The sequence below is a fragment of the Erinaceus europaeus genome, chromosome 9 (assembly GCF_950295315.1).
Source record: "Erinaceus europaeus chromosome 9, mEriEur2.1, whole genome shotgun sequence".
NCBI lineage: Eukaryota > Metazoa > Chordata > Mammalia > Eulipotyphla > Erinaceidae > Erinaceus > Erinaceus europaeus.
Window position 1 is genome coordinate 76,103,638 of NC_080170.1, and position 25,644 is coordinate 76,129,281.

General features: G+C 38.9%; 1 protein-coding gene and 1 non-coding gene across 3 annotated transcripts in view; both read right to left on the reverse strand.

Annotated features, from left to right (window-relative positions):
• The window catches only part of OSBPL11 (oxysterol binding protein like 11), an 80,845-nt gene that overhangs the window by 18,669 nt on the left and 36,532 nt on the right, over nt 1-25,644 (reverse strand). For both annotated transcript variants that reach the window (XM_060198214.1, XM_007537012.3), the window contains 5 exons: nt 21,246-21,421; nt 16,954-17,033; nt 14,776-14,952; nt 11,199-11,400; nt 4,344-4,489 (listed from right to left, as the gene is read on the reverse strand). In XM_060198214.1, the coding sequence (XP_060054197.1) occupies nt 4,344-4,489; nt 11,199-11,400; nt 14,776-14,952; nt 16,954-17,033; nt 21,246-21,421 (781 nt within the window). The remainder of the gene's footprint in view (nt 1-4,343; nt 4,490-11,198; nt 11,401-14,775; nt 14,953-16,953; nt 17,034-21,245; nt 21,422-25,644) is intronic.
• Nucleotides 15,364-15,468, reverse strand: LOC132540618 (small Cajal body-specific RNA 8). The gene has a single exon (XR_009551809.1). It is a non-coding gene; the product is annotated as a small Cajal body-specific RNA 8 (non-coding RNA).

Consider the following 25,644-nt stretch of genomic DNA (forward strand, 5'->3'; position numbering starts at 1 on the left):
TATGTTAAATGAGATAAATCAGAAAGACAAAAAGGAGTATGGGATAATCCCACAAAGTTGAGAACAGAAAGGGAAATACAAAACAGAATTTGACTGAGCACTACACCAAAGTAAAATACTCTAGGGAGGGGGAGGGTAGATTTTCAGCTTCACTAGTGGGGGTAGGGGTAGGGACACAGACCTTTGGTGGTGGGAATGGTGTTAAATACACCCTCCTATTAATTTGCAGTCTTATAATTCACTATTTAATCAATATGAGAGGAGAAAAATGGATTTAATGTCTCAAACTTTTTGATGCATAGACCCCAGTTCTGAGTATATATTCCTTTAATCTAAGCACTTAAGGCTTCACATTAGTAATCTGATTGAATTTTTTTAAACATTTTTTATATATTTATTTTATTTATTTATTCCCTTTCGTTGCCCTTGTTGTCTTATTGTTGTAGTTATTATTGTTGTTGTCGTTGTTGGATAGGACAGAGAGAAATGGAGAGAGGAGGGGAAGACAGAGAGGGGGAGAGAAAGACAGACACCTGCAGACCTGCTTCACCGCCTGTGAAGCGACTCCCCTGCAGGTGGGGAATCTGATTGAATTTTAACAGTGGGCTTAAACTGACAATATATTTCTAATAATGACATTTTTTCCCAAAAGTTTTATATCAACTATAATCTTAAATCAGAAAGACCAGAAGCAACTAGTTGTGTTCACTATATTAGATACAGAGCTATATGTAAATAGCATTAAATGACATAAATTATGGTGAGGTCTTGTATGATACAGAAAATGCTAATAATGGGATTTTCAAAGTCAAACCAAATTTCCAAATGACTTAGTTATAATAATAGCTATCTACTGTCTTCTTAAACTTAAAACCCTAAGACAGCAAGAACCCTCCCCATTCTCCATAAAACCCACATTTCTCCCAGTCCTGGAACCTCAGTGGCAGGGCTCATCTTCAGCAGGTTTCTCTTGATCTATAGTAATTGATACTGCATCAGCTGATCTTAACCCAATCAATGCAACCAGTGCCACTTCTACAAGTTTCACTTCGGACTGTGTCCACAGACTACAGGCCTTCGATGTCAACCCTTTAGCCCAGTACTCTGGTGAGAGCATTCCTAGATCATAGGACTCCTTAATTCCATTTCAGATAGTGCACTTCCTAACAAAGCCTCAACACCTAGATATGAACCAGGGCCCAAGAGACAGCACATGTACACATGTATCCATAAGTTAGGGGAAAATATATACCTTAAAGCAAAAGTACACAATAGTTTTCAGTGACCCAGTAAGTAAAGCAAGCAAGTAGAAAGACCTAAAGAAGACAACATAAAGCAATTAGTCAAATGGGTTCTACTTAGACCTAGGTACTCTCCTCACCTACTTCCTATTTTTACTTCCCTCAACCACTAAAAAAGCTAACCTTGTCAAAATAAGGCCTACAGGGAGTCGGGCGGTAGCACAGCAGTTAAGCGCAGGTGGCGCAAAGCACAAGGACAGGTGTAAGGATCCCGGTTCAAGCCCCCAACTCCCCACCTGCAGGGGAGTTGCTTAACAGGCAGTGAAGGAGATCTGGAGGTGTCTTTCTCTCCCCCTCTGTCTTCCCCTCCTCTCTACATTTCTCTCTGTCCATTTCTCTCTGCACCATGTGCGCTTAACCCTCTGCACTACTGCCCAGCCTCCTGTCCTCTATTGTTTGTATCTACTCTAACGTCTAACACTGAGTGTATCGTATAGTAGATACCTTAATAAACATTTAATAGTTGCTTCATAATACATATGCATTAATCAAAAATTATGTTTTAAAAAAAGGTTTGCTTGTTTCTGTTTTGTTTGGATTTTTTTTTCCCCAGAGTACCGCTCAGCTCTGGTTTATGGTGGTGTGGTCAATTGAACCTGGGACTTTGGAGCCTCAGGCTAGATAGCATAACCATTATGCTATCTAGCCCCCACCCTGGATTTTTTTTTTTTAAGCAAACTTTAAGACTTATGAGAACTATGGTGGTTATCTTTGGGAGGTGGGAGGGTAGGGATATAGAACGTTTGTGATGGGTGTGGGATTGTAATTTTACAGTCTTGTAACAAACTATTAATAACAAATAAAAAAGAAAAGGGGGGGCTGGGGAGATAGGATAATGGTTATCCAAATGACTTTCATGCCTGAGGTTCAATCCTCAGCACCAACATAAGTTAGAGCTGAGCAGTGCTCTGGTAAAATATAGAAGAAAAAAAAAAGAGGAAAGTTGCAGTGGCAGCATAATGGTTATACAAAAGACTTTCATGCCAGGGCCTTCAATTCCCAGGTTTGATTCCTAGTACCACAAGCCAGAGACGAGTAGTCCTCTGGTAACAACATTTTTATTTCTTTAAAAAAAATTACCCACTTCATTAAGCCAAAGTCTTAGCCAGTTTTAGAAGTAAGCCCTGTGTCTGCCATATACTTTTTTTAAACCAATAACTTGCTAACCCACTGATAACAAAAAACTGTGCTACCTTTGACTTAGGGATAAAATGTCCAATGAAGGGGATGGGACATAGAACTCTGGTGGTGGGAACTGCATGGGACTATACCCCTGTTATCTTATAATCTTGTTATCATTATTAAATCACGAAAGCAAGTAAGATGAGATGATACAGTGTTATTTATAATAACAATAAACTATAAATAAAACTATCCATAAAAAGCCTACTTCAGCATTTAAAACTTTAATTATACATGCCAGAATAGTATAGAAAATGCTCATGAGAATTGTTTTTTTTCTTTTTCTTTTTTTAAAATTTTTATTTATTTATTCATTTTTATTTAAGAAAGGAGACATTAACAAAACCATAGAATAAGAGGGGTACAATCCTGCACAATTCAAATATCCCATCCCCTCCCCTGATAGCCTTCCCATTCTCTATCTCTCTGGGAGTATGGATCCAGGGTCGTTGTGGGTTGCAGAGGGTGGAAGGTCTGGCTTCTGTAATTGCTTCCCCTCTGAACATGGGTGTTGACTAGTCGATCCATACTCCCAGTCTGCCTCTCTCTTTCCCTAGTAGGGTGGGTCTCTGAGGAAGTGGAGATCCAGTATGAGAATTATGTTTTTTAAAAAAAAGAGCTTCACTGTTTTCAACAGATCTTGGATGGACCTCGAAAAAATTCATGTTAAGTGAAATAAGTCAGAAACAGAAGGATGAATATGGGATGATCTCACTCTCAGGCAGAAGTTGAAAAACAAGATCAGAAGAGAAAAAAGACTCTGGGGTGGGTGGGTGGGGGAATACAAGTCCAAAAAGGATGACAGAGAACCTAGTGGGGGTTGTATTGTTATATGGCAAACTGGGAAATGTTATGAATGTACAAACTATTGCATTTACTGTCAAATGTAAAACATTAATTTCCTAATAAAGAAATTTTAAAAAAGAGAGCTTAAAGTAAAATGGTGTAATTATAATGACTATAAAAATAACAAATGTGAATACTAAAGGCAAAAACCAATATAATTTGTTACAGAACTGTAAAAGGAATTAAACACTTTAGCAAATGAGAAATGTAGAATAAATTCTTTATTTAAAACTGTGCCTACCGGGGAAGTAATTATAGAAGCCAGACCTCCCACCTTCTGCAACCCACAACGAACCTGGGTCCATGCTCCCAGAGGGATAGAGAATGGAAAAGCTATTGGGGAGGGGATGGGATATGGAGATTGGGTGGCGGGAATTGTGTGGAGTTGTACCCCCCATCCTATGATTTTGTTAATGTCTCCTTTCTTAAATAAATAAAAAAAAATAAAAATAAAAACTGTGCCTACCACAGTAGAGTAAAACTTTAAAAAACTGGTGTGTAAAGTACAGATTTAACAGATCTCTAGTATACTATGTTATATCAAATTAATAGGGTAAGGAATATTGTAATAAATAATATTATGGTACACAAGTTATTTTCTAGGAAAAAGAAAATCATGCTAATTTCAAGCATATTTCTATCAAGCAAAAGTAAACTAAAAATTTAAAGTGTATATAACTTTAACCTAAAATACAATGTATAAGTTTTATACACAGTATATACATACTATATAACAAGCCTCTTCAAAAGCCAGTGAACTTTTTTTAAGATAGAGTGAAAGTTTCCTTCAATGCAGTGGGTACCAGACTCAAACCTTGGTCACACACATGGCAAAGCAGCACACTATACAAGTAAGCTATTCTACTGGCCCAAACTTATGCATTTAAAGCAGACAAATGTCTACAGTTTTCAGGAATGTTGACTTAGCATTACATTGATTTGTATTCCTCAGCAACAAAAAAAGAACTATGATTCCTACTTTTAAACCAAAACTGTATTTTCACATTACCTTACCCTTGCTAATAGTCCAGATTCTGTAACACACTGCGCTTCTGGGACTGCCACTGGCTTACTCTGCTCAGATGCAAAGGGCTGGTCAGCTTCATTTTTATAGTGGTTTGATAAAGATATCTTTGGTTCTAACCACTCGATTGTCGTTCCTGATGAAGTAAGAGAAAACTTTCGCTGAGACTTGCTCATAATCTGGAAAGTTCAGCAGATGTGGACTTTATTAAGTAATTTTGTTTAGAGTCTACAAATCTAAAAGCAATTTAACCTGTTAAAGAGACTCTGCAAGACAGTAACTAGTATCTCATTAGCATGAGCAGCATGATTGGATATTTCACAACAGAGCAACTAGCAACTTGAAATCAGACACCCTTTAAAAGAATCAACTCTGAATAGGACTAAATTCACTACCAGGCAAAAATCTGTGAATCATAAGTATATTCCCACCCTATCAATTGATCTTCTGTCCTTTCTGCATGAAATCTTAACTCTGGAGTGATCATAAAGTATATATAATTAGAATTAAGAGTCAAAAAGAGGAGTCTGGGACTTGAAATAGTAATAGTTACTTTAACTTGAGACAGAATCATATTCATATTTCTATTAGTAATTTTCTAACCAGTCAAGATAACCCTTTGATATACTTTAAGAGTTGCAAATATATATCCATTCTTCCCCAATTATATAAAAATAAAGCTCTATATACTTTCAAACTGAAAAGACTTTCCACTGAATAAATAATAGCTGACCTAGTAAAAGTGGTCAGTTTTAGAGACCTGTCATCTTCTCAATTAATGACTCAGGTCTCTTATTACTCTCAACTAGTTTAGCAAAGTGATTCTATGCCTAATCAATAATGAAAAATGTTCCATTTGATTTCAGAAGCTGATCTAAGTTTCACAGACACTTGGTTATAAAGTAGAACAATACAGGATGCTTACAACAGAACATAGAAAACAAAAGAATCATGGAGTTTACTCAGTCTTTAACAAAGTCCTAGACTCTAGGAGAGAAAAACTACAAAGTAGGCTACCTTGATGAGTTCTCTTTCACTTGGCAATTGGGGATTTGTGTTAAGAGGATGTCCTAGATAAGTATTAATAAAGGGGGTTGGGCAGTAAGTAGCACAGCGGGTTAAGCGCACATGGCAAAAAGCACAGGGACCTTCGTAAGGATCTCGGGGCTCCCCAACAGCAGGCAGATCTGCAGGTATCTTAATTTTCTCTCTGTTGTCACCCTCCCCCCACCCCATCTATCCCTCCTCTCAATTTCTCTCTGTCCTATCCAACAACAATAACAACAAAGGCAACAAAATTGGGAAAAATGGCCTCCAGGAGCAATGGATTCGTAGTACAGTCACTGAGCCCCAATGATAACCCTGAAGACAAAAAATAAAAAAAAAAGATAAGTATAAATAAATAGATAAGTAAATGTGTGGTTACGAAACTAGTGCAGTTGGTAGAATGATGGACTTGCATGCCTGAGACTCTTAGTTTTACTCCTGGAGTCACATGTACCACCACAATGCTCTATGGCTTTCCTCTTTCACAATCTTACATGAAATGATTTGGGTCATCTCTGGGGTTTTACCACTCCAGGATGGTTTTTTCAGATCGAAAGTGAGTCAAGAGAGACAAAGTGAGCGAAGTAAAGAAATCACAGGACTAAATTCCTTTAGTGCAGTGGAGATAGGGCCCACATCTGGGTTGAGCACATGGCAAAGCAATACACTATCCAAATAAGTTATTTTGTTGGCCCAAAATTAAAATAATTTTTTTCCAGGATCAAATCCTCGGTCCCCACCTGCAGAGGGGAAGGGTTTCTGTCTTTCTTTGTTTCTTTTTTTTTTAATTTATTTTATTTATTTATTCCCTTTTGTTGTCCTTGTTGTTTTATTGTTGTAGTAGTTGTTGGATAGGACAGACAGAATGGAGAGAGGAGAGGAAGACAGAGAGGGGGAGAGAAAGACAGACACCTGCAGACCTGCTTCACCACTTGTGAATCGACTCCCCTGCAGGTGGGGAGCCGGGGACTCGAACCAGGATCCTTATGCTTTGCGCCACCTGCGCTTAACCTGCTGTGCTACAGCCTGACTCCCCATTTTTTTTTGTTTTTTTTTTTAATAAAGATTGACAAGATCATGGGATAAGAGGGGTACAATTCCATATAATCCCCACCACCAGAGTTCCTTATTCCATCCCCTCCATTGGAAGCTTTCCTTTTCTTTTTTTTTAAAGATTAACTTCTTTTCTTTTTAATGTTATTTATTTATTTATTATTGTATAGAGACAGAGAGAAGTTGAGAGGGAAAGATAGAGGGAGAGAGAGAGGGAGAGGGGGAGAGGGGGAGAGAGAGAGAGAGAGAGAGACCTGCAGCCCTGCTTCACCATTCGTGAAGCTTTCCCCCTGCAGGTGGGGACTAGGGGCTTGAACCTGGATCCTTGAGCACTGTAATGTGCACGCTTAACCAAGTGTGCCACCGCCTAGCCCCAGCTTTCCTATTCTTTATCCCTCAGGGAGCATGAACCCAGGATCATTATGGAGTGCAGAAGGTGGGAGGTCTGGCTTCTGTAATTGCTTCTCTGTTGAACACGGGCATTGGCAGGATGATCTATATTTCCAGCCTGTGGAGTAGGGCTCTGGAGAGGTGGGGTTCCAGGGTACACTGGTGAGGTCATCCGTCCAGTGAAGTCAGGTTAGCATTACGGTAGCATATGCAACTTGGTGGCTGTGGTTTGGCCATGCCCAGGGCTACCTGTGCTCCCCACTGTTCTAACTCCTCTGCTGTAGCTGCTCGCCTGCCTGTCTGGGGTAGGGGTGGCTACAGCAGCAGGAGGTAGCATTTGATGGATTCCATCTACCAATTTTTTAAAAATTTTAAAGAAAATATGCTTCTGAAAAATTAAGAAAAGAGTGGCCTATGGGACAGTGCAGTGGATAAAGCACTGCATTTTCAAAGACTAGATCCTGTTTGTTCCTAGGCAGTATATGTGCCACAGTGATGTTCTAGTTCTCTCTCGTGTGTGTGTGTGTGTGTGTGTGTAAAGAAACAAAGACTGGCGTTCACCAAAAAAAATGTAAGATGGAGGAAGTTGGGGGGGAGGTAATGGAGTGAGTTAAGTGCATGTGGCACAAAGCGCAAGGACCCACATAAGGGTCCCGGTTTGAGCCCCTGGCTCCCAGCCTGCAGGGGAGTCACTTCACAAGTGGTGAAGCAAGTCTGCAGGTGTCTTTCTCTCCCCCTCTGTCTTTCTCTCCTCTCCATTTCTCTCTGTCCTATTCAACAATAACGACATCAATAACTATAACAATAAAACAAGGGCAACAAAAGGAATAAATAAATATATAAAATTTTAAGATGGAAACATTATTTCATTGTAACAATAGAATAATGGTGGGGGGAGTCAGGCGATAGCACAGTGGGTTAAGCGCAGGTGGCACAAAACACAAGTACTGGTATAAGGATCCGGGTTCAAGCCCCCGGCTCCCCACCTGCAGGGTAGTTGCTTCACAGGCGGTGAAGCATGTCTGCAAGTGTCTATCTTTCTCTCTCCCTCTCTGTCTTCCCTTTCTCTCTCCATTTCTCTCTGTCCTATGTAACAACAACATCATCAACAACAATAATTACAACAACAATAAAAAAACAAGGGCAACAAAAGGGAAAATAAATAAATATATAAAAAATTTTAAAAAGGGAGTCCGGCGGTAGCGCAGGTGGCACAAAGCACAAGGACTTGCGTAAGGATACCAGTTCGAGTTCCCATCTCCCCGTCTGTAGGGGTGTCACTTCACAAATGGTGAAGCAGGTCTGCAGGTGTCTTTCTCTCCCCCTGTCTTCCCTTCCTCTCTCCATTTCTCTCTGTCCTATCCAACAACAACAACAATAATAACTACAATAAAACAACAAGAGCAACAAAAGTGAATAAATAAATACTTTTTTAAAAGTTAAAAAAAATGTGGGGGTTATATTAATATAGTAACAATGGCAGTTTCTGGTTGGTAAAACCATCCATGATTTTGGTTTGCTCTTTTCATTATATAATAGTTTCTAGATATTTTGTAATGATTGTACTATGCTTTATGATAGGAGAAAATTTACACTGGATTTCTTACAGTTCCTCCAAGACACTAGTCCATGTTCAATACTTCTCTTTCACTTTCTACTTTTCACCTCCTTCATAGTTTTTCTGCGCCGTTCTCAGACATTTGTCAAATATTTATTTCATTGATTTTTCTAAAGTCTTTTTACAAACATTTTTATTATCACTTTATTTATTGGATAGAGACCAGCAGAAATTGAGAGGGGAGAGGGAGATAGGGAGAGAGACAGAGACACCTTCAGCACAAGTGGTAAACTTGTGAAGCTTTCTCCTACAAGTGGGGACCAGGGGTTTGAACCTGGGTCCTTACATATTGTAACATGTGCACTCAACCAGGTGACCCACCACGTGGCACCCTATTTTTTTATTTTGAGATAGAAAGAGAGAGACCAAGAGTAAGAGAGACTGAGACCAATAAGAGCATTACTCTAGCATATGCAGTAGCAGGGATTCAAACTTGGGAGACCACTATCCTGACAGCTCCCAGAACTTTTTTATCGAAAGTATTAGTCCTGCCATATATCCTTCTATAGTACTTTTTTTCCAGGTATAAGTGACACCTTACATATCACAGTAAACTATTTACATGTTTCCTCCCAAATTAGACTATGAGTTCCTTAAGTGTAACACATACTGCTTACTGGTATCTAAGATACTGCCCTCCACTACATATAAAATTGCCATAAGAAGTTTGGGGTTAGTATAGCATCAAAGTAAAGGATTCTTGGGGGGCGGATTTCCAGGTCTTAGTGAGAATTTAGGCTGGGGGGTGAGTGTTCTACAGAAAACTGAGAAATTTTACACATGTACTAACAATTGTATTTACTGTAAACTATTAACCCCCCAATAAGAAAAATACACATGTAAAAATAAAAGAAGTTTGAGGGGTTAGGTGGCAGCCTGCACAGTAGAGTGCACACACACATGACTATGCTGAAGACCAGGCTCAAGCCCCAGTTCCCACCTGTAAGAAGTTAGGGGAAACTTCAGGAGTACTCTGCAAGTCTCTCTGTTTCTCTCTCTCACTCCTTCATTTCTTTCTGTCTGTCAGAAAAGAAAAAAATAGATTAAAAAAAAAAAAGGATGCAGAAATAATAGAGTAGTCCTGAGAATAGTTCTCTACCCAAATGATCTTCTGAGACCTCTACCTAAAAATTTTTAGATATAAGCATTGATACGGTAGGGCCTGAGAGATAACTCACTGAATACTACTCAGGTTCTAGTCTTGGTACCACATAGGAGATGTTATAGCAACATAGGAAGTTTCAGATCTGATGACTCTCCCTGTCTTTGTGAATAAGAAAATGGCCCAGGACAGTGAGATCATGCAATAAAAGACATAAAAAAAGGGGCTGAGTGGTGATGCTCATAGTTTAGTGCACATGATACCATGGCAAGGACCCAGGTTCAAGACCCCAGCCCACACCTACAGGGTTGGGAAGCTTCAAGAGTGGTGAAGTAGTGTTGTAGGTAACTCTTTTTCCCCCACTTCCCTATAATTCCTGTCTCTATCCAATAAATTAATTAAGTAAAAGAGATAGCTTTAAAAAAAAAAAAAGACAAAATAGGCAGTCAGGCGGTAGTGTAGTGGGTTAAGCACACGTGGCGCAAAGCACAAGGACCTGCATAAGGATCCTGCATAAGGAGCCCCCAGCTTCCAACCTGTAGGGGAGTCGCTTCAGAAGCGGTAAAGCAGGTGTCTATCTTTCTCTCCCCCTCCTCCACCGTCCCCTCCTCTCTACAATTCTCTTTGTCCTATCCAACAACAACAACATCAACAATAACTACAACAACAAAACAAGGGCAACAAAAGGGAAAATAAATATATTTTTTAAATATTTTATTTATTTATTTTAATGAGAGATATAGAGAGGGAAGAGAGACCAGAGCACTGCTCAGCTCTGGCTTATGGTAGTGTTAGGGATTGAACCTGGGACCTTGGAGCCTCAGGCATGAGAGTCTCTTTGCATAACCATTATGCTGTCTCCCCAACCCATAAATGTTTTTTAAAAAGACAAAATAAAAACTCAAGTGTATTAGTATTATAATTGAAAAATCACTGATTTTTCCATGTTCTATTTTTTAATAAGAGTTCTAGAACTAGGGGCTAGGTGGTGGCACAGTTGGTTGAGCGCACATATCACAATGTACAAGGACCTGTGTTTGTGTCCTTAATCCCCACCTACAGGGAGAGAGCTTTGCAAGTGGTGAAACACTGCTTCAGGTATCTCTCGTCTCTCTCCCACTCAGTCATCCCTTCCTTCTCGATTTCTGGCTGTCCCTACTCAATAAATAAAGATAATTAAAAATTGTTTAAAAAAACCTAAGAGTTTAGGGGGGGAAGGGGCGGGAAGTAGCACAGCAGGTTAAGCCACAGGTGGCGCAAAGAGCAAGGACCCGGCGTAGGGATCCCAGTTTGAGTCCCCGGCTCCCCAACTGCAGTGGGGTCGCTTCACAAGCAGTGAAACAGGTCCGCAGTTGTCTTTCTCATATCCTCTGTCTTCTCCTCCTCTCTCTATTTCTCTCTGCCCTATTCAACAACAACGACAGCAATAACAACAATGATAAACAACAAGAACAACAAAAGAGAAAAAATAGCCTCCAGGAGCAGTGAATTTGTAGTGCAAACACCAAGCCCCAGCAATAACCTTGGAGGAAAAGAAACAAAAACCTAAGAATTCTAAAATCAGGTTTATAATGAATTCCATTTTTTCCATGTAAAGGACCTTAATGTTAAGTCTTACCTTAATCTCTAACTTACCTGAAGGCAATGAACCCTTCTGATGTGATGCATGCTGCAATTGTAGAATATGAAAGCAGTCATTTAAGCAATTCATAGTTGCCATGGAAGTAGCTTTGAGCATTAAAAGATCCTGGTCCAAGGAACTAAGATGTCCAGAAGCAGGAAGGCATTCAATTCGTTTAATTAAGTCTCTTTGTTGTCCTTCAGCATGAGACATCATCTAAAGGAAAACATATCCCAACTCTTTAGGCATTTATCTAAAGGAAACTCAAACGCTAATTTGAAGGGACATCTGCACCCTATGTTCATAGCTGTATTGTTCACAATTGCCAAGGATTGGAAGCAGCCAAATGCTCATCAACAGATCACTGGCTAAAGAAGTTATAGGATATATATTTCATGAAACACTACTCTGCAATCAAAAAAGATGATGTTGTATTCTTTAGGATAAAATGTATGGAACTGGAGGTGACTATGCTTAGCAAAATAAGAGATGAAAGAGGGGGCCAGGTGGTGGCGCAACTGGTTAAGTGCACATATTACCAAACTCAAGAACCCAGGGTTGAGAACACACTCAACATCTGCAGCTGGGACATTTCTCAAGTGGTGAAGCAAGTCTGCAGGTATCTATTTCTTTCCCTCTCTATCGCCCCCACCCCTCTCAATTCCTGTCCAATTGAATAAAACAAAAATAAAAATGGAAAGAAAATATTTCATGTTCTAATTGATTTCTATATAACAATGGTTGCCATTTTAATTACCATATTAAGCTTTTTAAGTAATTGTTTTATTTATTTATTCCCTTTTGTTGCCCTTGTTTTATTGTTATAGTTACTATTGTTGTCACTGATGTCACTGTTGTTGGATAGGACAGAGAGAAATGGAGAGAGGAGGGGAAGACAGAGAGGGGGAGAGAAAGATAAAACACCTGCAGACCTGCTTCACCACTTCTGAAGCGACTCCCCTGTAGCTGGGGAGCCAGGGGCTCGAACCTGGATCCTTGCACTGGTCCTTGTGCTTCATCCCATGTGCGCTTAACCCACTGCACTACCACCCAGCCCCCCTAACCTTTTCTTTTAAGGTTTACATACTTATTAATACAAGAGAAAGAAGGGGAGAAAGAAACAGAGCATCACTCTGATACATATGCTAGCTTGGATCATGCTCAAGACTCCATGTTGGATTCCAGTATTTTTATTTACTACACCACCTCCTGGTCTACTCCAAATCATCATTAATGTCTTTCCTAGTGGGAAGATTATATGGCTAAATACATGACTCAAAAAAAATAGTGTACCAGGCTAGAACACTGGACTTGCAAGCATGAGGTTCTGAATTAAGTCCTTGGTACTACATGTGTCAGGTGATGGTCAAGTTTTCTCCTCTCTTTTTCTTGCTTATGAATAAATACATTTCTTTTAATCATAGACAGCAATGCCTCTTCACTATAATTTTTTTTTTACATTTATTTATTTTATTTAAGAGAAACTGAGAGGGGATGGGGAGATGGGAAGAGAGGAGAGACACTTTCCGCACAAATTTACCACTCATGAAGGCTTTCCCTCTGCAAGCAGGTACTGGGTCTTTGAATCCAAGTCGTTGAACTAGACAACATGAACACTCAAGCAGGTGTGCCATTACCCAGCCTCCCCACTAAAGAGTTTTTCCTTTTTTTTTTTAATTTTTAATAATTTTTAAACACTTTTTTTTCTTGTTGTTGCCTCCAGGGTTATTGATGGGGCTTGGTGCCTGCACTGCGAATCCACTGCTCCTGGAGGCCGTTTTCCCCATTTTGTTGCCCTTGTTGTTGTTATTGTTGTTGGATAGGACAGAGAGAACAGAGAGAAATCGAGAGAGGAAGGGAAGACAAAGAGGGAGAGAAAGACAGACACCTGCAGACCTGCTTCACTACTTGTGAAGTGACCCCTCTGGAGGTGGGGAGCCAGGGGTTCGAACCGGGATCCTTATGACAGTTCTTGTGCTTTGCATCACGTGCGCTTAACCTACTGCGCTACCGCCCGCCCAGCCCCCCCACTAAAGAATTTATTTTTTTTTAAGATTTTATTTATTCATGAGAAAGATAGGAGGAGAGAGAAAGAACCAGACATCACTCTGGCACATGTGCTGCTGGAGATCGAACTCAGGACCTCATGCTTGAGAGTCCAAAACCTAATCATGGCACCACCTCCCGGACCATATGTTAATTAAAATAGTGTCTAAAATGTCTGAAGGGGCCAGGTGGTGGTGCACCTGATTAAGCACACACAGTACAGTGTGCAGGGACCTGGGTTCAAACCCCTGGTTCCCATTTGCAGGGAGAAAGCTTCATAAGTGGTAAAGCAGGGCTGCAGGTGTCTTTATGTCTCTCTCCATCTCTGTCTACCCTCCCCTCAATTTCTCTGTCTCAATCTAATAATAAATAAATAAAACAAAATAATAATAATAATAATGTCTGAAGCCCTCTATCTACAATTGAAAGTAATTAGGCATAATAAATTAAGCTTTTTTTTTAAAATAGTGCCCATTTTGGTCATAATTTACATAACAAATCTATTTTTTTTACTCGAAAAACAAAAGAGACTTATGAAAAATGACAGTATACCTAGTATAAAACTGATGGACTAGAGAAAATATAGGACATTATGTATCAAGGAAACTTTATAACTAAAAAATAATCTCACAATCAGGGAGATAGCATAAGGGTTATGGAAAAAGACTCTCATGCCTGAGGCTCCAAGATCCCAGGTTTAATTCCCTGTATCACCATAAACCAGAGTTGAACAGTGATCTGGTAAATTATCTCAGTATAGGTTGGGAAGATTTACAGAAGAATACATGCCCTATATGCATGAGTCCTGGGTTTGCTCCCTGGGAACACATACAAAGGACAGTCAGACACCAGGAGATAGCATGTCCTATAAGGCAAATATATACCAAGCTTACCATGGTTCTGGGTTTGAATCCTAGCATCATTTGAGAACACCATGAATGGCAATGTGGGAGATCCATGGATTATGGGACAGTACTATTGTGTCTCCTCTCCCTCCCACTCCTCTTAAAATAAATGAAAAAGAAAATTGGTCCAAGGCTTTTGAGAAGTGGTATTGCTGAGGAACTGTGTAAGGAAGGAAAGAGAGAGAAGAGAGAAAAAGAAAAGAGAGAAAAGAGAAGCAGAGCAGAGGAGAGGGGAGCTGAGGGGTGTTTTTGTATGTCTCTCATTAAAAAATCATTTCACAGGGCCAGGCAGTGGTATACCTGATTTAGCACACACACATTACAGTATGCAAGGACCCAGGTTCAAGTCCCTGGTCCATACCTGAAGAAGAGGAAGCTTCACAAGTGGTGAAGAGGGGCTGCAGGTTTCTCTCTCTCTCCCTCTCTATTTCCCCCTCCCTTCTCAATATCACTGTCTCTATCCAATAATAAATTAATAAATTTTTTAAAAAGAAAAAATTTTTTTAAATTATTTCACTATACTAGATGGTGACACTGGTGACTCCAGAAGACACAAATAGGATTTTGACTTTTTTAAATGAAAAAATCATACAGACAAAATTAAACTGTGTATTTTAATTTGACTTCAATTCATACTTACTTCTCTGACTTCCACAAGATGGTCTGGAGGTAACTGAGCTCTTCTGCTCACTGATTGCAGTTTGGAATGTCCAACATTAAAAAAAGAAATGGAATTTTGACTTGATCTTCTCTGAGATATAGGAGAATTACCACTAGATGCAAGTGAGAAGCTCCGTGATTTCAGAGGAGGATTATTCTATTGGACAAAGAAAATTACTCATTTTCTAAAAGTCAGCCTCCTCAAACCTCAATCCATCATATAGTCAAGGTTTACACATAATGTTTGTTTGTTTACCAGAGCACTGCTCAGCTCTAGTTTATGGTAGTGCAGAGGATTGAACCTGGGACTGCAGAGCTTCAAGAATGAATCTGATTCTTTTGCATAACTATTATGCTACCTACCCTGCCCTACATATACTGTTAAAAGTTGGACAAAACCCCAAATTGACTAAAAAAAATTATTTGATGATGGGGAAAAACAATGACATTGAAAGTTAAAGCATTTCACACATGACTAAAGCTCCTCTTCAGGAGTGAAGAGGCCTAATTCAAAAACTTTTCAACATTTACTCAGGGAAAAAGAGTAAGAAGAATTTTTTTTTCTTTAAACTGTCTGCCCATACCTGTCCCTTATGATTTCTCACAATTGTTCTAGGGAGGTGTAGTGACAAAGACAGTAGTACTTCAGCTCAACTTGTGTATCAGCCTCCCAAAGGAAGAATTTTTTAAAACACAGCTGTCACCTATGTATGGATTCCTTTAACTATGCTCTTCATCTGTAGCTTCAGATTTTAAGAACTAAAACACCTTAATTTCACTTCAAAAGATTTGTATATCCAAAGGAGATATGTAAATAATCAACAAACACATGAAAAAGATGCTGACCATTATTAGTCATCTGAGGGAAAAAAAAGTGATTCTACTTCATATCCACAAGAATGGCTAAGACAATAACAAACATTGGCAAGAATAAGACAAAGTCACAATTTTTACACATTATTAGTAGGAATATAAAGTAGTTCCATTGCTTTGGAAAACAGCTGTTCTCTAATTTTTAAAAAATATTTATTTATTCCCTTTTGTTGTCCTTGTTGTTTTTTATTGTTGTAGTTATTATTGGTGCCGTTGTTGGATAGAACAGAGAGAAATGGAGAGAGATGAGGTAGACAGACAGAGAGGGGAGAGAAAGATAAGACACCTGCAGACCTGCTTCACCGCCTGTGAAGGGACTCCCCTGCAGGTGGGGAGCCAGGGACTCAAACTAGGATACTTATGCCTGTTCTTGCACTTTGTGCCACTTGCGCTTAACCCGCTACGCTACTGGCCAACTCCCCTCTAATTTTTTTTTTTAATTAAAAAAATATGATCTAGGAGATAGAGCAGTAGATAAATCCTTGAATTCTCAAGCATGAGGCCCTAAGTTCAACGCCCTGGCATTACATATGTTCTTGCTCACTCTCTCTCTCTTCCCATTCTCTTAATATGTAAGTAAAGCTTTAAAGCAATTAAACAGAAAATTACCATATGACCCTAGACATATACTGAGAATGAAATCTTACATTCACAAAAACTTCAATAAATATTTTCACAATATAACACACAACAACCACAAAATGAAAATAACCCAAATTTCTATCAACTGATAAAAACATAATAAACAAATTATCATGGGGCTTGGATAGAGAACAGGGAGTAACAACTAATATATATAGATTTGAGTAGAGACTGATGAAAATATTCTGAATTAGTAGCAGAAGTTGCAGAACTTCCATTATATTAAAAATTACAGAATGGTATAGCTTAAAAGGATAACTTTTTTTAAAAGCTTTTTTTTAATATTTATTTTATTTATTTATTCCCTTTTGTTGCCCTTGTTGTTTTATTGTTGTAGTTATTATTGTTGTTGTTGTTGGATAGGACAGAGAGAAATGGAGAGAGAAGGGGAAGACAGAGAGGAGGAGAGAAAGACAGACACCTGCAGACCTACTTCACCGCCTGTGAAGCGACTCCCCTGCAGGTGGGGAGCCGGGGTTCGAACCAGGATCCTTGCCGGTTCCTTGTGCTTTGCGCCACCTGCGCTTAACCCGCTGTGCTACAGCCCGACTCCCCAAAAGGATAACTTTTATGGTATGTGAATAAAAATATAAAAAAGAACTTTCCATTTTGGAGGGTGAATATCATATATGAATCCACATACCTTTCCAATAGCTTCAGTGTGATGTTGAGTACATATCTGAAGCCGGCTAACCCAATGTTGTCTTTCTTTAGCATCTGTGGCTAAATAAAAAGAATCTGGAAGTTACTCATATTTTTGTGGCATTAGAGCTTTAAACAGTCTCAGGCTGACATTTTCATTGTTTTCTTTTCTGATACATATGCACACAGAGGGAAGGGAGAAAAGAAACAAAACAATAGCACTGTTCCACAATCTATGGAGATTCCTCAGTCATAGTGCTCTCCTATAGCTCAAACCTAGGTGACTCACTCATGGCAAGGTGCACTCTAGTAGGTGAGCTTTCTCCCAGCCTCCAAGTTATTCAATTTTAATATTATTTTTAAACAATTACATATAATATGAAGAATAGGTCATTGAAAATCAGGGATTGGTTCTACGCTCCCAAGAACAAATACCTCTAACTGCAGGGAGGTATAAAAGTAGCACAAGCACCAAATTTATGTGGTAAAAGGATAAATTACATGAAAGTACCACTAAGGAAAGGTAGAGACTGGCTGGGGGTATTGACTGATCTACCAATGTTTGAGTCTGTTGGGTAAGTTTGCAGATACCCTGAGGGTCTCTCCTCCACGACACAACCTGACAGAGTCCAGTAGAGAGGCAGTTACAGAAGCCAGAACTCTTACACTCTGCACCCCAAAAAGAATTTTGGTCCATACTCCCAAAGTGAGAGGAATGTTAAGGGAAAGATGACTAGAGGGCTCTGAAACCCAATTCCATCAGGAGCCTGAGAGAAAAGGGAAAAAAGGACACTCAGAAGTAGTAGTAAGGGTGACTTCAAAAGGAAGAGAATGGGAGTCAGGCGGTAGCACAGCGGGTTAAGCGCATGTGGCATGAAGCGCAAGGACCCGAGTAAGAATCCCGGTTCAAGCCCCCAGTTCCCCACCGGCAGGGGAGTCGCTTCACGAGCGGTGAAACAGGTCTGCAGGTGTCTATCTTTCTCTCCCCACATCTGCCTTCCCCTCCTCTCTCCATTTCTCTCTGTTCTATCCAACAATAACATTAGTAACAACAACAATAATAACTACAACAATAAAAAACAAGGGCAACAAAAGGGAAAATAAATAAATATTAAAATTTAAAAAAAGAAAAGGAAGAAAAGGCAAGACTATAGAAAAAATAAACAGGCAAAAATTAAAGTAAAATAAACATATATATATACATATATATATATATATATGTATACAGATAAATTATAGAAGAGTCAACCCGTATTTCTGATCTTAGGGAGGCTACTATAGTTTCCAATGGAAAGAATGGAGACACAGCACTCTGGTGGTGGGAACTGAGTGGAATTATACACTTGTTATCTCATAATTTTACAAATCAATATTAAATCACTAATAAAAATTACATGCAACAAGGTGAGAATATGAAACTTAATATGTCTTAAGTTTTTTATAAAATATACATTTATTTAAATAAATAACATATTATTTGATGGATATTCAATAATTCCAGCTCTCTATTAAGCAGTGGCATGATAAATTAGTACTACCATTACACTTTATGTATATTAATTAAAACTACAAAATTCTACACAAATTAAATTTGTCTAAATTGAATACTTTAATGAGTGTAAACATTTTGATTAATCCTAATTATAGAATTATCATTTATGAAAACCATGGAGGACACAAACAATAAACAAAAAAAGGGGGTAAAATAAATTCATGAAAGAATGGGCTGGAGGGGGCCAGGTGGTGGAGCACCTGTTTGAGCACACCTGTTACCATGCGCAAGGACCTGGGTTCAAGCCCCTGGTCTCTACCTGCAGAGGGAAAGCTTCACAAGTGGTGAAGTTTTGTATTTTCCCTTCTGTTCTTATTACATCTACACAAAATCTCTAGAGGAATTTTTTTTTTTATTTTAGTGATTTAGTACTGATTTACAAAATTATGAGACAACAGTGGTATAATTTCACACTATTCCCAAGAGAGTTCTGTGTCCCCATTCCTTCTATTAGAAACTGGAATAGTTCTCCCAAAGTCATAGATATGGGCTGATTACAATTTTCTTTTATTTTTTTTTAACTTTTAAAAAAATATTTATTTATTCCCTTTTGTTGCCCTTGTTTTATTGTTGTAGTTATTATTGTTGTTGATGTTGTTGGATAGAACAGAGAGAATTGTAGAGAGGAGGGGAAGGCAGACGTGGGGAGAGAAAGATACGACACCTGCAGACCTGCTTCACTGCCTGTGAAGCGACTCCCCTACAGGTGGGAAGCCGGGGGTTTGAACCGGGATCCTTACGCAGGTCCTTGTGCTTCGTGCTACGTGTACTTAACCCACTGTGCTACCTCCTGACTCCCAACTATTTCCTATAATTATATATATTTATATAAATTTGCCCATTTTTTTTCCTATGGTGCTGCTTTGCCTTCCTTTCTAAGTCACACCTACAACTATTGCTACTTGCAAATGTCCTTTTTTCTTTTTCCTCTTCCCTTACTGGGTCTTGATGGAATCAGCGTTTAAAGCCCTCTGGTCAACTTCTGCTAACATTGTTCTGCCTCTGGGGGTATGAATAAGTATTCTTTTTGGGGTACAGAAGGCAGGAGTTCTGGACTTTATAATTACTTCTCTGCTGGACATGGACATTGGCAGGTCAATATATACCCCCATTTTGTTTCTATCTTTCCCTAGTAGGGTAGGCTCCAGAGAGGTGAGGTTCTGGGACACATTGTTGAAGTCATCTGCCCAAGGAAGTCAGGATGGAATCACAGCAGCATCTGCAACTTGGTAGCTGAAAGGTGGCAAGATACAAAGCAAGACAAAACATAAAATTGAATAATAAACAGGAACCGAAAAGCAGGAATAGAGCAGATAAGAATAGGGGTACTTAGAGTGAAGAGAAGCTAGGAAGTCTATTTTGGGGTATATTCCTAGAGGCCAGTGATTTTAGTAATATACAGGTGGACTAAAAACACTGGGAAGATGCAGTTAGAGTTGAGAATAAGACTAGAAAACTGGATTTAGGGCAGAAAGTAGCTCCCAGACTTGAACACAATTAACTATTTATCCCACTAATCTGACCCAGGACCTATATATTTAGGATAGGAGCCTGAGTAACCTCCTAGTCCCTATAAGTCAGTCTGAGCTTACAGTCCATGGTCAAAGCTAGCAACACTCTAGGCTGCACTCATTTCAGGATCATCTGTCCTCAGGTATCGGAGTAGGTTGACTCAACCTTCCTTTGGAGGCTGGGGCAGTCCCTACCACTGCTGTTCTACATTGAGGCCAAGGTGCTGAAGAGGTCCACAAGAAAGCTTATGAGGACATTCCTGATAGAAGTGACCATTGATGGTAGAGAGAAGGACCTATTAGAGGTCTAGGCCCATCATATCTATGTAGGAATCCAAGGATCCCCTGACTAGGACCTCAGATGATGGAGTGTAGAGGGGCCCATCTTAAACAGGCCTACTTGTACACTGTGTCATTTGAAAGGTTATAATTAAAATAATTTTCAGGGTCAGATGGTGGTATAAAAGGATCCTAATTCAAGGCCCTGGTCCCAACCTACAGTGGTGAAGCTTCACAAGTAGTGAAGCAATGTTGCAAAATTGCTTTATCTCTCCACTCCCCTTCAACTGCTCTCTGTCCTATCAAACAAAAGGGCAAAAGAAAAATAAAAAAGAAAGGGGAGGGATGGGCAGAGGAGGACAGGAACAGAGCTGGAGCAGAAAAAAGAAAGAAAAAGAAAAAGTGACTGTTGGGAGTGGTGGGTTCATTGAGTAGCCACCAAGCCCCAGCAATAACACTAGTGGAAATAAAAATAAATAAATAAATAAGTAAAACAAGTTTCAGAAATTTTTTTTAATTTTATTTATTTTTTCCCTTTTGTTGCCCTTATTGTTTTATTGTTGTAGTTATTATTGTTGTTGTTGTTGTTGGATAGGACAGAGAGAAATGGAGAGGGAGGGGAAGAAAGAGAGGAGGAGAGAAAGATAGACACTTGCAGACCTGCTTCACCTCCTGTGAAGCGACTCCCCTGCAGGTGGGGAGCCGGGGTTCGAACCAGGATCCTTATGCTGGTCTTTGTGCTTTGCACCACCTGCGCTTAGCCCGCTGTACTACAGCCTGACTCCCAAGTTTCAGAAATTCTTAAAAGTAATTTCAACATTTAGAACTCTGTATCCACATCATGAGCTAAAACAATTCTATTTTCAAAACTTAAATGAAAGCAGGGAAGTGCTTTAACTTATCAAAGGAAAATGATTATCAGACTACTATTTCTCATTATGTCAGTCATACCTCTGAGTTTATACTGTTCCCCACTGGCAGCATTTACAGTAAAGGTGTGAGAGTCTTCATCACTGGGTGATATTACAGCTCCTGCGAGCTGCAAAGTACCTCTGGGTTTTTGATTTCTAGACTGCTCATTCACAAAGTATTCCAAGAGTCCAGCCTCGTTGTTTAAAACAAAAAACCTGCAATGAAAAAGTCACATTTTTGAAATCTTTACTATAGTACATTAAACTAAATTTTACTTACACAGCTTGCAGTTTTTGACTACTAAGAAAATAAAATGGGGGGGGGGGCAGATAGCATAATAATCAAGCAAAGAGACTCCATGCCTAAGGCTCTGAAGGCCCAGGTTCAATCCCCACACCACTACAACAGAGGCCTATGAGATGACTTCAAAAGAAACAATATACACATTACTGGCTTACTAGAGGAAGAAAGAGAGGGAGGGAAAGAAAACATTCTTTAGGACGTAATAGCTGAAAATTTCTCTAAACAACATCAAAGATACAAAGGTTCAAGAAGCCCAGAGGGTCCCAAACAGAATTAACCCAGACTTAAAGACACCAAGACACATCATATTTAGAATGAAAAGGAGTAAGGATAAAGAAAGGATCCTGAAATCTGCAAGAGAAAAATAGTCACCTACAGAGGAAAACCCATAAGATTAGCAGCAGACTTCTCCAGACAAACACTACAAGCCAGTAGAGGATGGCAAGATACCTACTGAGTGCTCAATGAGAAAGGCTTTCAACCAAGACTACTGTATCCTGCTAGACTTTCATTCAGATTAGATGGAGGCATAAAAACCTTCTCAGACAATCAACAGTTGAAAGAATCAACTATCACCAAGCCTGCCCTGAAAGAAGTTCTGAAAGGTCTCCTATAAACAGTCAGACCACCATAAGTAGACCATCTAACAGAACACTCTAAAAAGCTACAAGAATGGCGTTAAAATATATTCAATCTTTGATATCAATAAATGTCAATGGCCTGAATTCACCTAGTAAAAGGCACAGAGTAGGAAGATGGATCAGAAAACACAACCAAGCAATATGCTCTCTACAGGAAACCCACCTAACTCAACAAGACAAACACAAACTCAAACTGAAAGGATGGAAAACTATCATACAAGCCAATGGCCCACAAAAAAGGGAAGGAACAGCTATTCTCGTATCTGACACAACAGACTTTAAAATGAATACAATTTTAAAAAATTGGGATGAACACTACTTAATGCTCAGTGGATCAGTCAATCAAGAGGACTTAACAATTACTAACATCTATGCACCCAATGAGAAGCCATCTAAATACATCAAACGTCTACTGAAAGAGCTACAGCAATATATTAAGAGCAACACAGTCATAGTATGGGACTTCAAAGCCCCACTCTCTCAACTTGACAGATCATCCAGGCAGAAAATAAATTAAAAAATGAGAGAGCAAAATGAGGACATAGATAAACTAGAACTATTGGAAATTTTCAGTCATTCATCCCAAGAAACTGGAATACACATTCTACTCAAGTCCACATGGGTCATTCTCAAGGACAGACCATATCTTAGGCCACAAAGACAGCATCAGCCTATTCAATAGCATTGAAATCATCCTAAGCATCTTCTCAGACTGCAGTGGAATTAAACTAACACTTAATCAGCAAAAGATTAGTAAGAGTCCCAAAATGTGGAAGCTTAACAATACACTACTTAATAATTACTGGGTCAAAGAGGTAATAAAGGAAGAAATCAAAATGTTTCCAGAGTTCAATGAAAATGAAGACACAAGCTATCAAAATATTTGAGACAAAGCTAAGGCAGTACTGAGAGAGAAGTTCATAGCCATACAAGCACACATTAGGAAATAAGAAAAAGCATAAATAAACAGCCTGATTGCACATCTTTTTTTTTTCTTTTTTATTTGCTTCCAGGGTTATTTCTGGGGCTCAGTGCCAGCACCATGAATCAATCCACTGCTCCTGGAGGCCATTATTCCCCCATTTGTTGCCCTTGTTGTTGTAGCCTTGTTGTGGTTATTATTGTTACACATATTATTGTTATTATTATTATTATTATTATTATTGTACACATATGTTCTTGGCAGCACAATTTGTAATAGCCAAAACCTGGAAGCAACCCAGGTGTCCAACAACATATGAGTGACTGAGCAAGTTGTGGTATATATACACAATGGAATACTACTCAGCTGTAAAAAATGGTGACTTCACTGTTTTCAGTCGATCTAGGATGGACCTTGAAAAATTCATGTTAAGTGAAAGAAGTCAGAAACAGAAGGATGAATATGGGATGATCTCACTCTCAGGCAGAGGCTGAAAAACAAGATCAGAAGAGAATACACAAGTAGAACCTGAACTGGAATTGGCATATTGCACCAAAGTAAAAGACTGTGTGGTGGGGTGGGTGGTGGGGAGAATACAGGTCCAAAAAGGATGACTGAGGACCTAGTGGGGGTTATATTGTTTGGAAGTCAAGTTCTTTATCCACTGTACCACTTCCTAGGCTGCTGGGGTTGTAGTGTGATATGGAATACTGAGAAATGTTGTGCATGTACAAACAAAAGTATTTACTGTCGAATGTAAAACATTAATTCCCCAATAAAGAAATTTAAAAAAAATTTATGTAGCACTTAAAACTTCTTAACAGCAAAGGTTAATACAACCAAGGGAGAGGCATTTAACAGGGAAAAGGCATACTAAATAATGCAAATGGGAAGCAGAGATAGTATCTTTTCAGAGGAAGATTTCTCTCTAGAATTCTTTAATAGGTAGAGTAAATTACCCAAAGATAAACAGTACTGAGATTTTTTTTTAAATTCACTGGCAACAAAGCAAAACATGAATTATGAGGTTAACAAATGTTAACTATATAATGAATCAAGTTTAAGATTTAATCAGTAAAATATACAATGACAAGTCAAGCAAGAGAGATTTTTTAAATGTATCACTAAATAGGTCACAACTAAAGATTACTTATCCTGTTTAAAAATGAAAAGGCTGCAATTGGAGATACAGAAAATGTAGGAAATGTAAAACTAAATGATGAAATATTGATACAGTTTGGAAAGAATTTGATGTTCTGATTTGGAACTAGATTACTTTAAGAAACTTAGTAATTTAGATTCCAATGTAAGCAGCACAAGAGTCATTTTCTTCAAGAAATATTTTAAGGTATCTGTTTTTAAAAAATCCATGTTTGGATTTGGAATAATTTGGCAATCTATGAGCTGGTATGTTCTTTAACAGAATCAAATAGATAATTTGATTCAGTTCTAGTTAAGCAGCATGGCTACCATATCAAACTGGGAGGTAATGAAATCAGCCCTTTTATTTTCAGAAACAAGAAGAGTGGATGAGAAGGAAGTAAAGAAAGTTGAAAGTAGGAGTCGGGTGGTAGAGCAGCGGGTTAAGCACAGATGGCAAAAAGCTCAAGGACCGGTGTAAGGATCCCTGTTTGAGCCTCCAGCTCCCCATCTGCAAGGAGAGTTGCTTCACAAGTGGTGAAGCAGGTCTGCAGGTGTCTAACTTTCTCTCCCCCTCTCTGTCTTCCCCTCCTCTCTCCATTTCTGCCTTATCCAACAACAATGACATCAATAATAATAACTACAACAATAAAACAACAAGGGCAACAAAAGGGAATAAATAAATAAATACATAAATTTTAAAAAAACGTTGAAAGTGGATGCCTGAGAAGGGCTATGGAAAAGCAAAGGACTACTGTTTTTCTCACATATCTTTTAACATTCTTCTTATTTTTAAAACTATATTCTTGTAATAGTATAAAAATTATTATTATTATTATTTAGCGGGAACGCAATGCAATGCCTCTATTGATCAGAGACAATGCTTTTATATCTTAGAAACTGGAAGTGGCAAATCGGAAAAGGAAATGGGTAGGAGAGGGGGTGGAGAAAAGAGCTCAAAGGTAGAAAGCTTCCATAGCAGCTGTTGCGAAGGTTCTAACCAATGGGATTAAACAATTCCCTGCAGGCAGGCTGGGTCTCAGGCAAAACAATGATTATGTAAATAAACCACAGCATCAAGCAATGCAGCATGGATCTGGGGAGAGCTGGCATAATGCCCAACATCTCCCCCTTTCTTTTTATCTAATGGCCATAATATCAGGAATGCGGGGTACTTTGTGAGGCAGAGAGTATAAAAATTATTTAATAACTTCGGAGTTTTCTAAAAATCCAACTCCAGTTACACTTGGCAAGTAAGCTGCCATTCACATTTTTTTCTCATTTAAAAAACTTTTTTTTTTTAATGAGACAGAGACAGACCAGAGAACTGCTGTGTTTCAGCATACTAAGTACCAGGAATTAAGTCCTCAGCTGCTACATTACTTTAAGTTTTATTTATTAATGGTGGGGAGGACCCAGGAAATGGCTTATG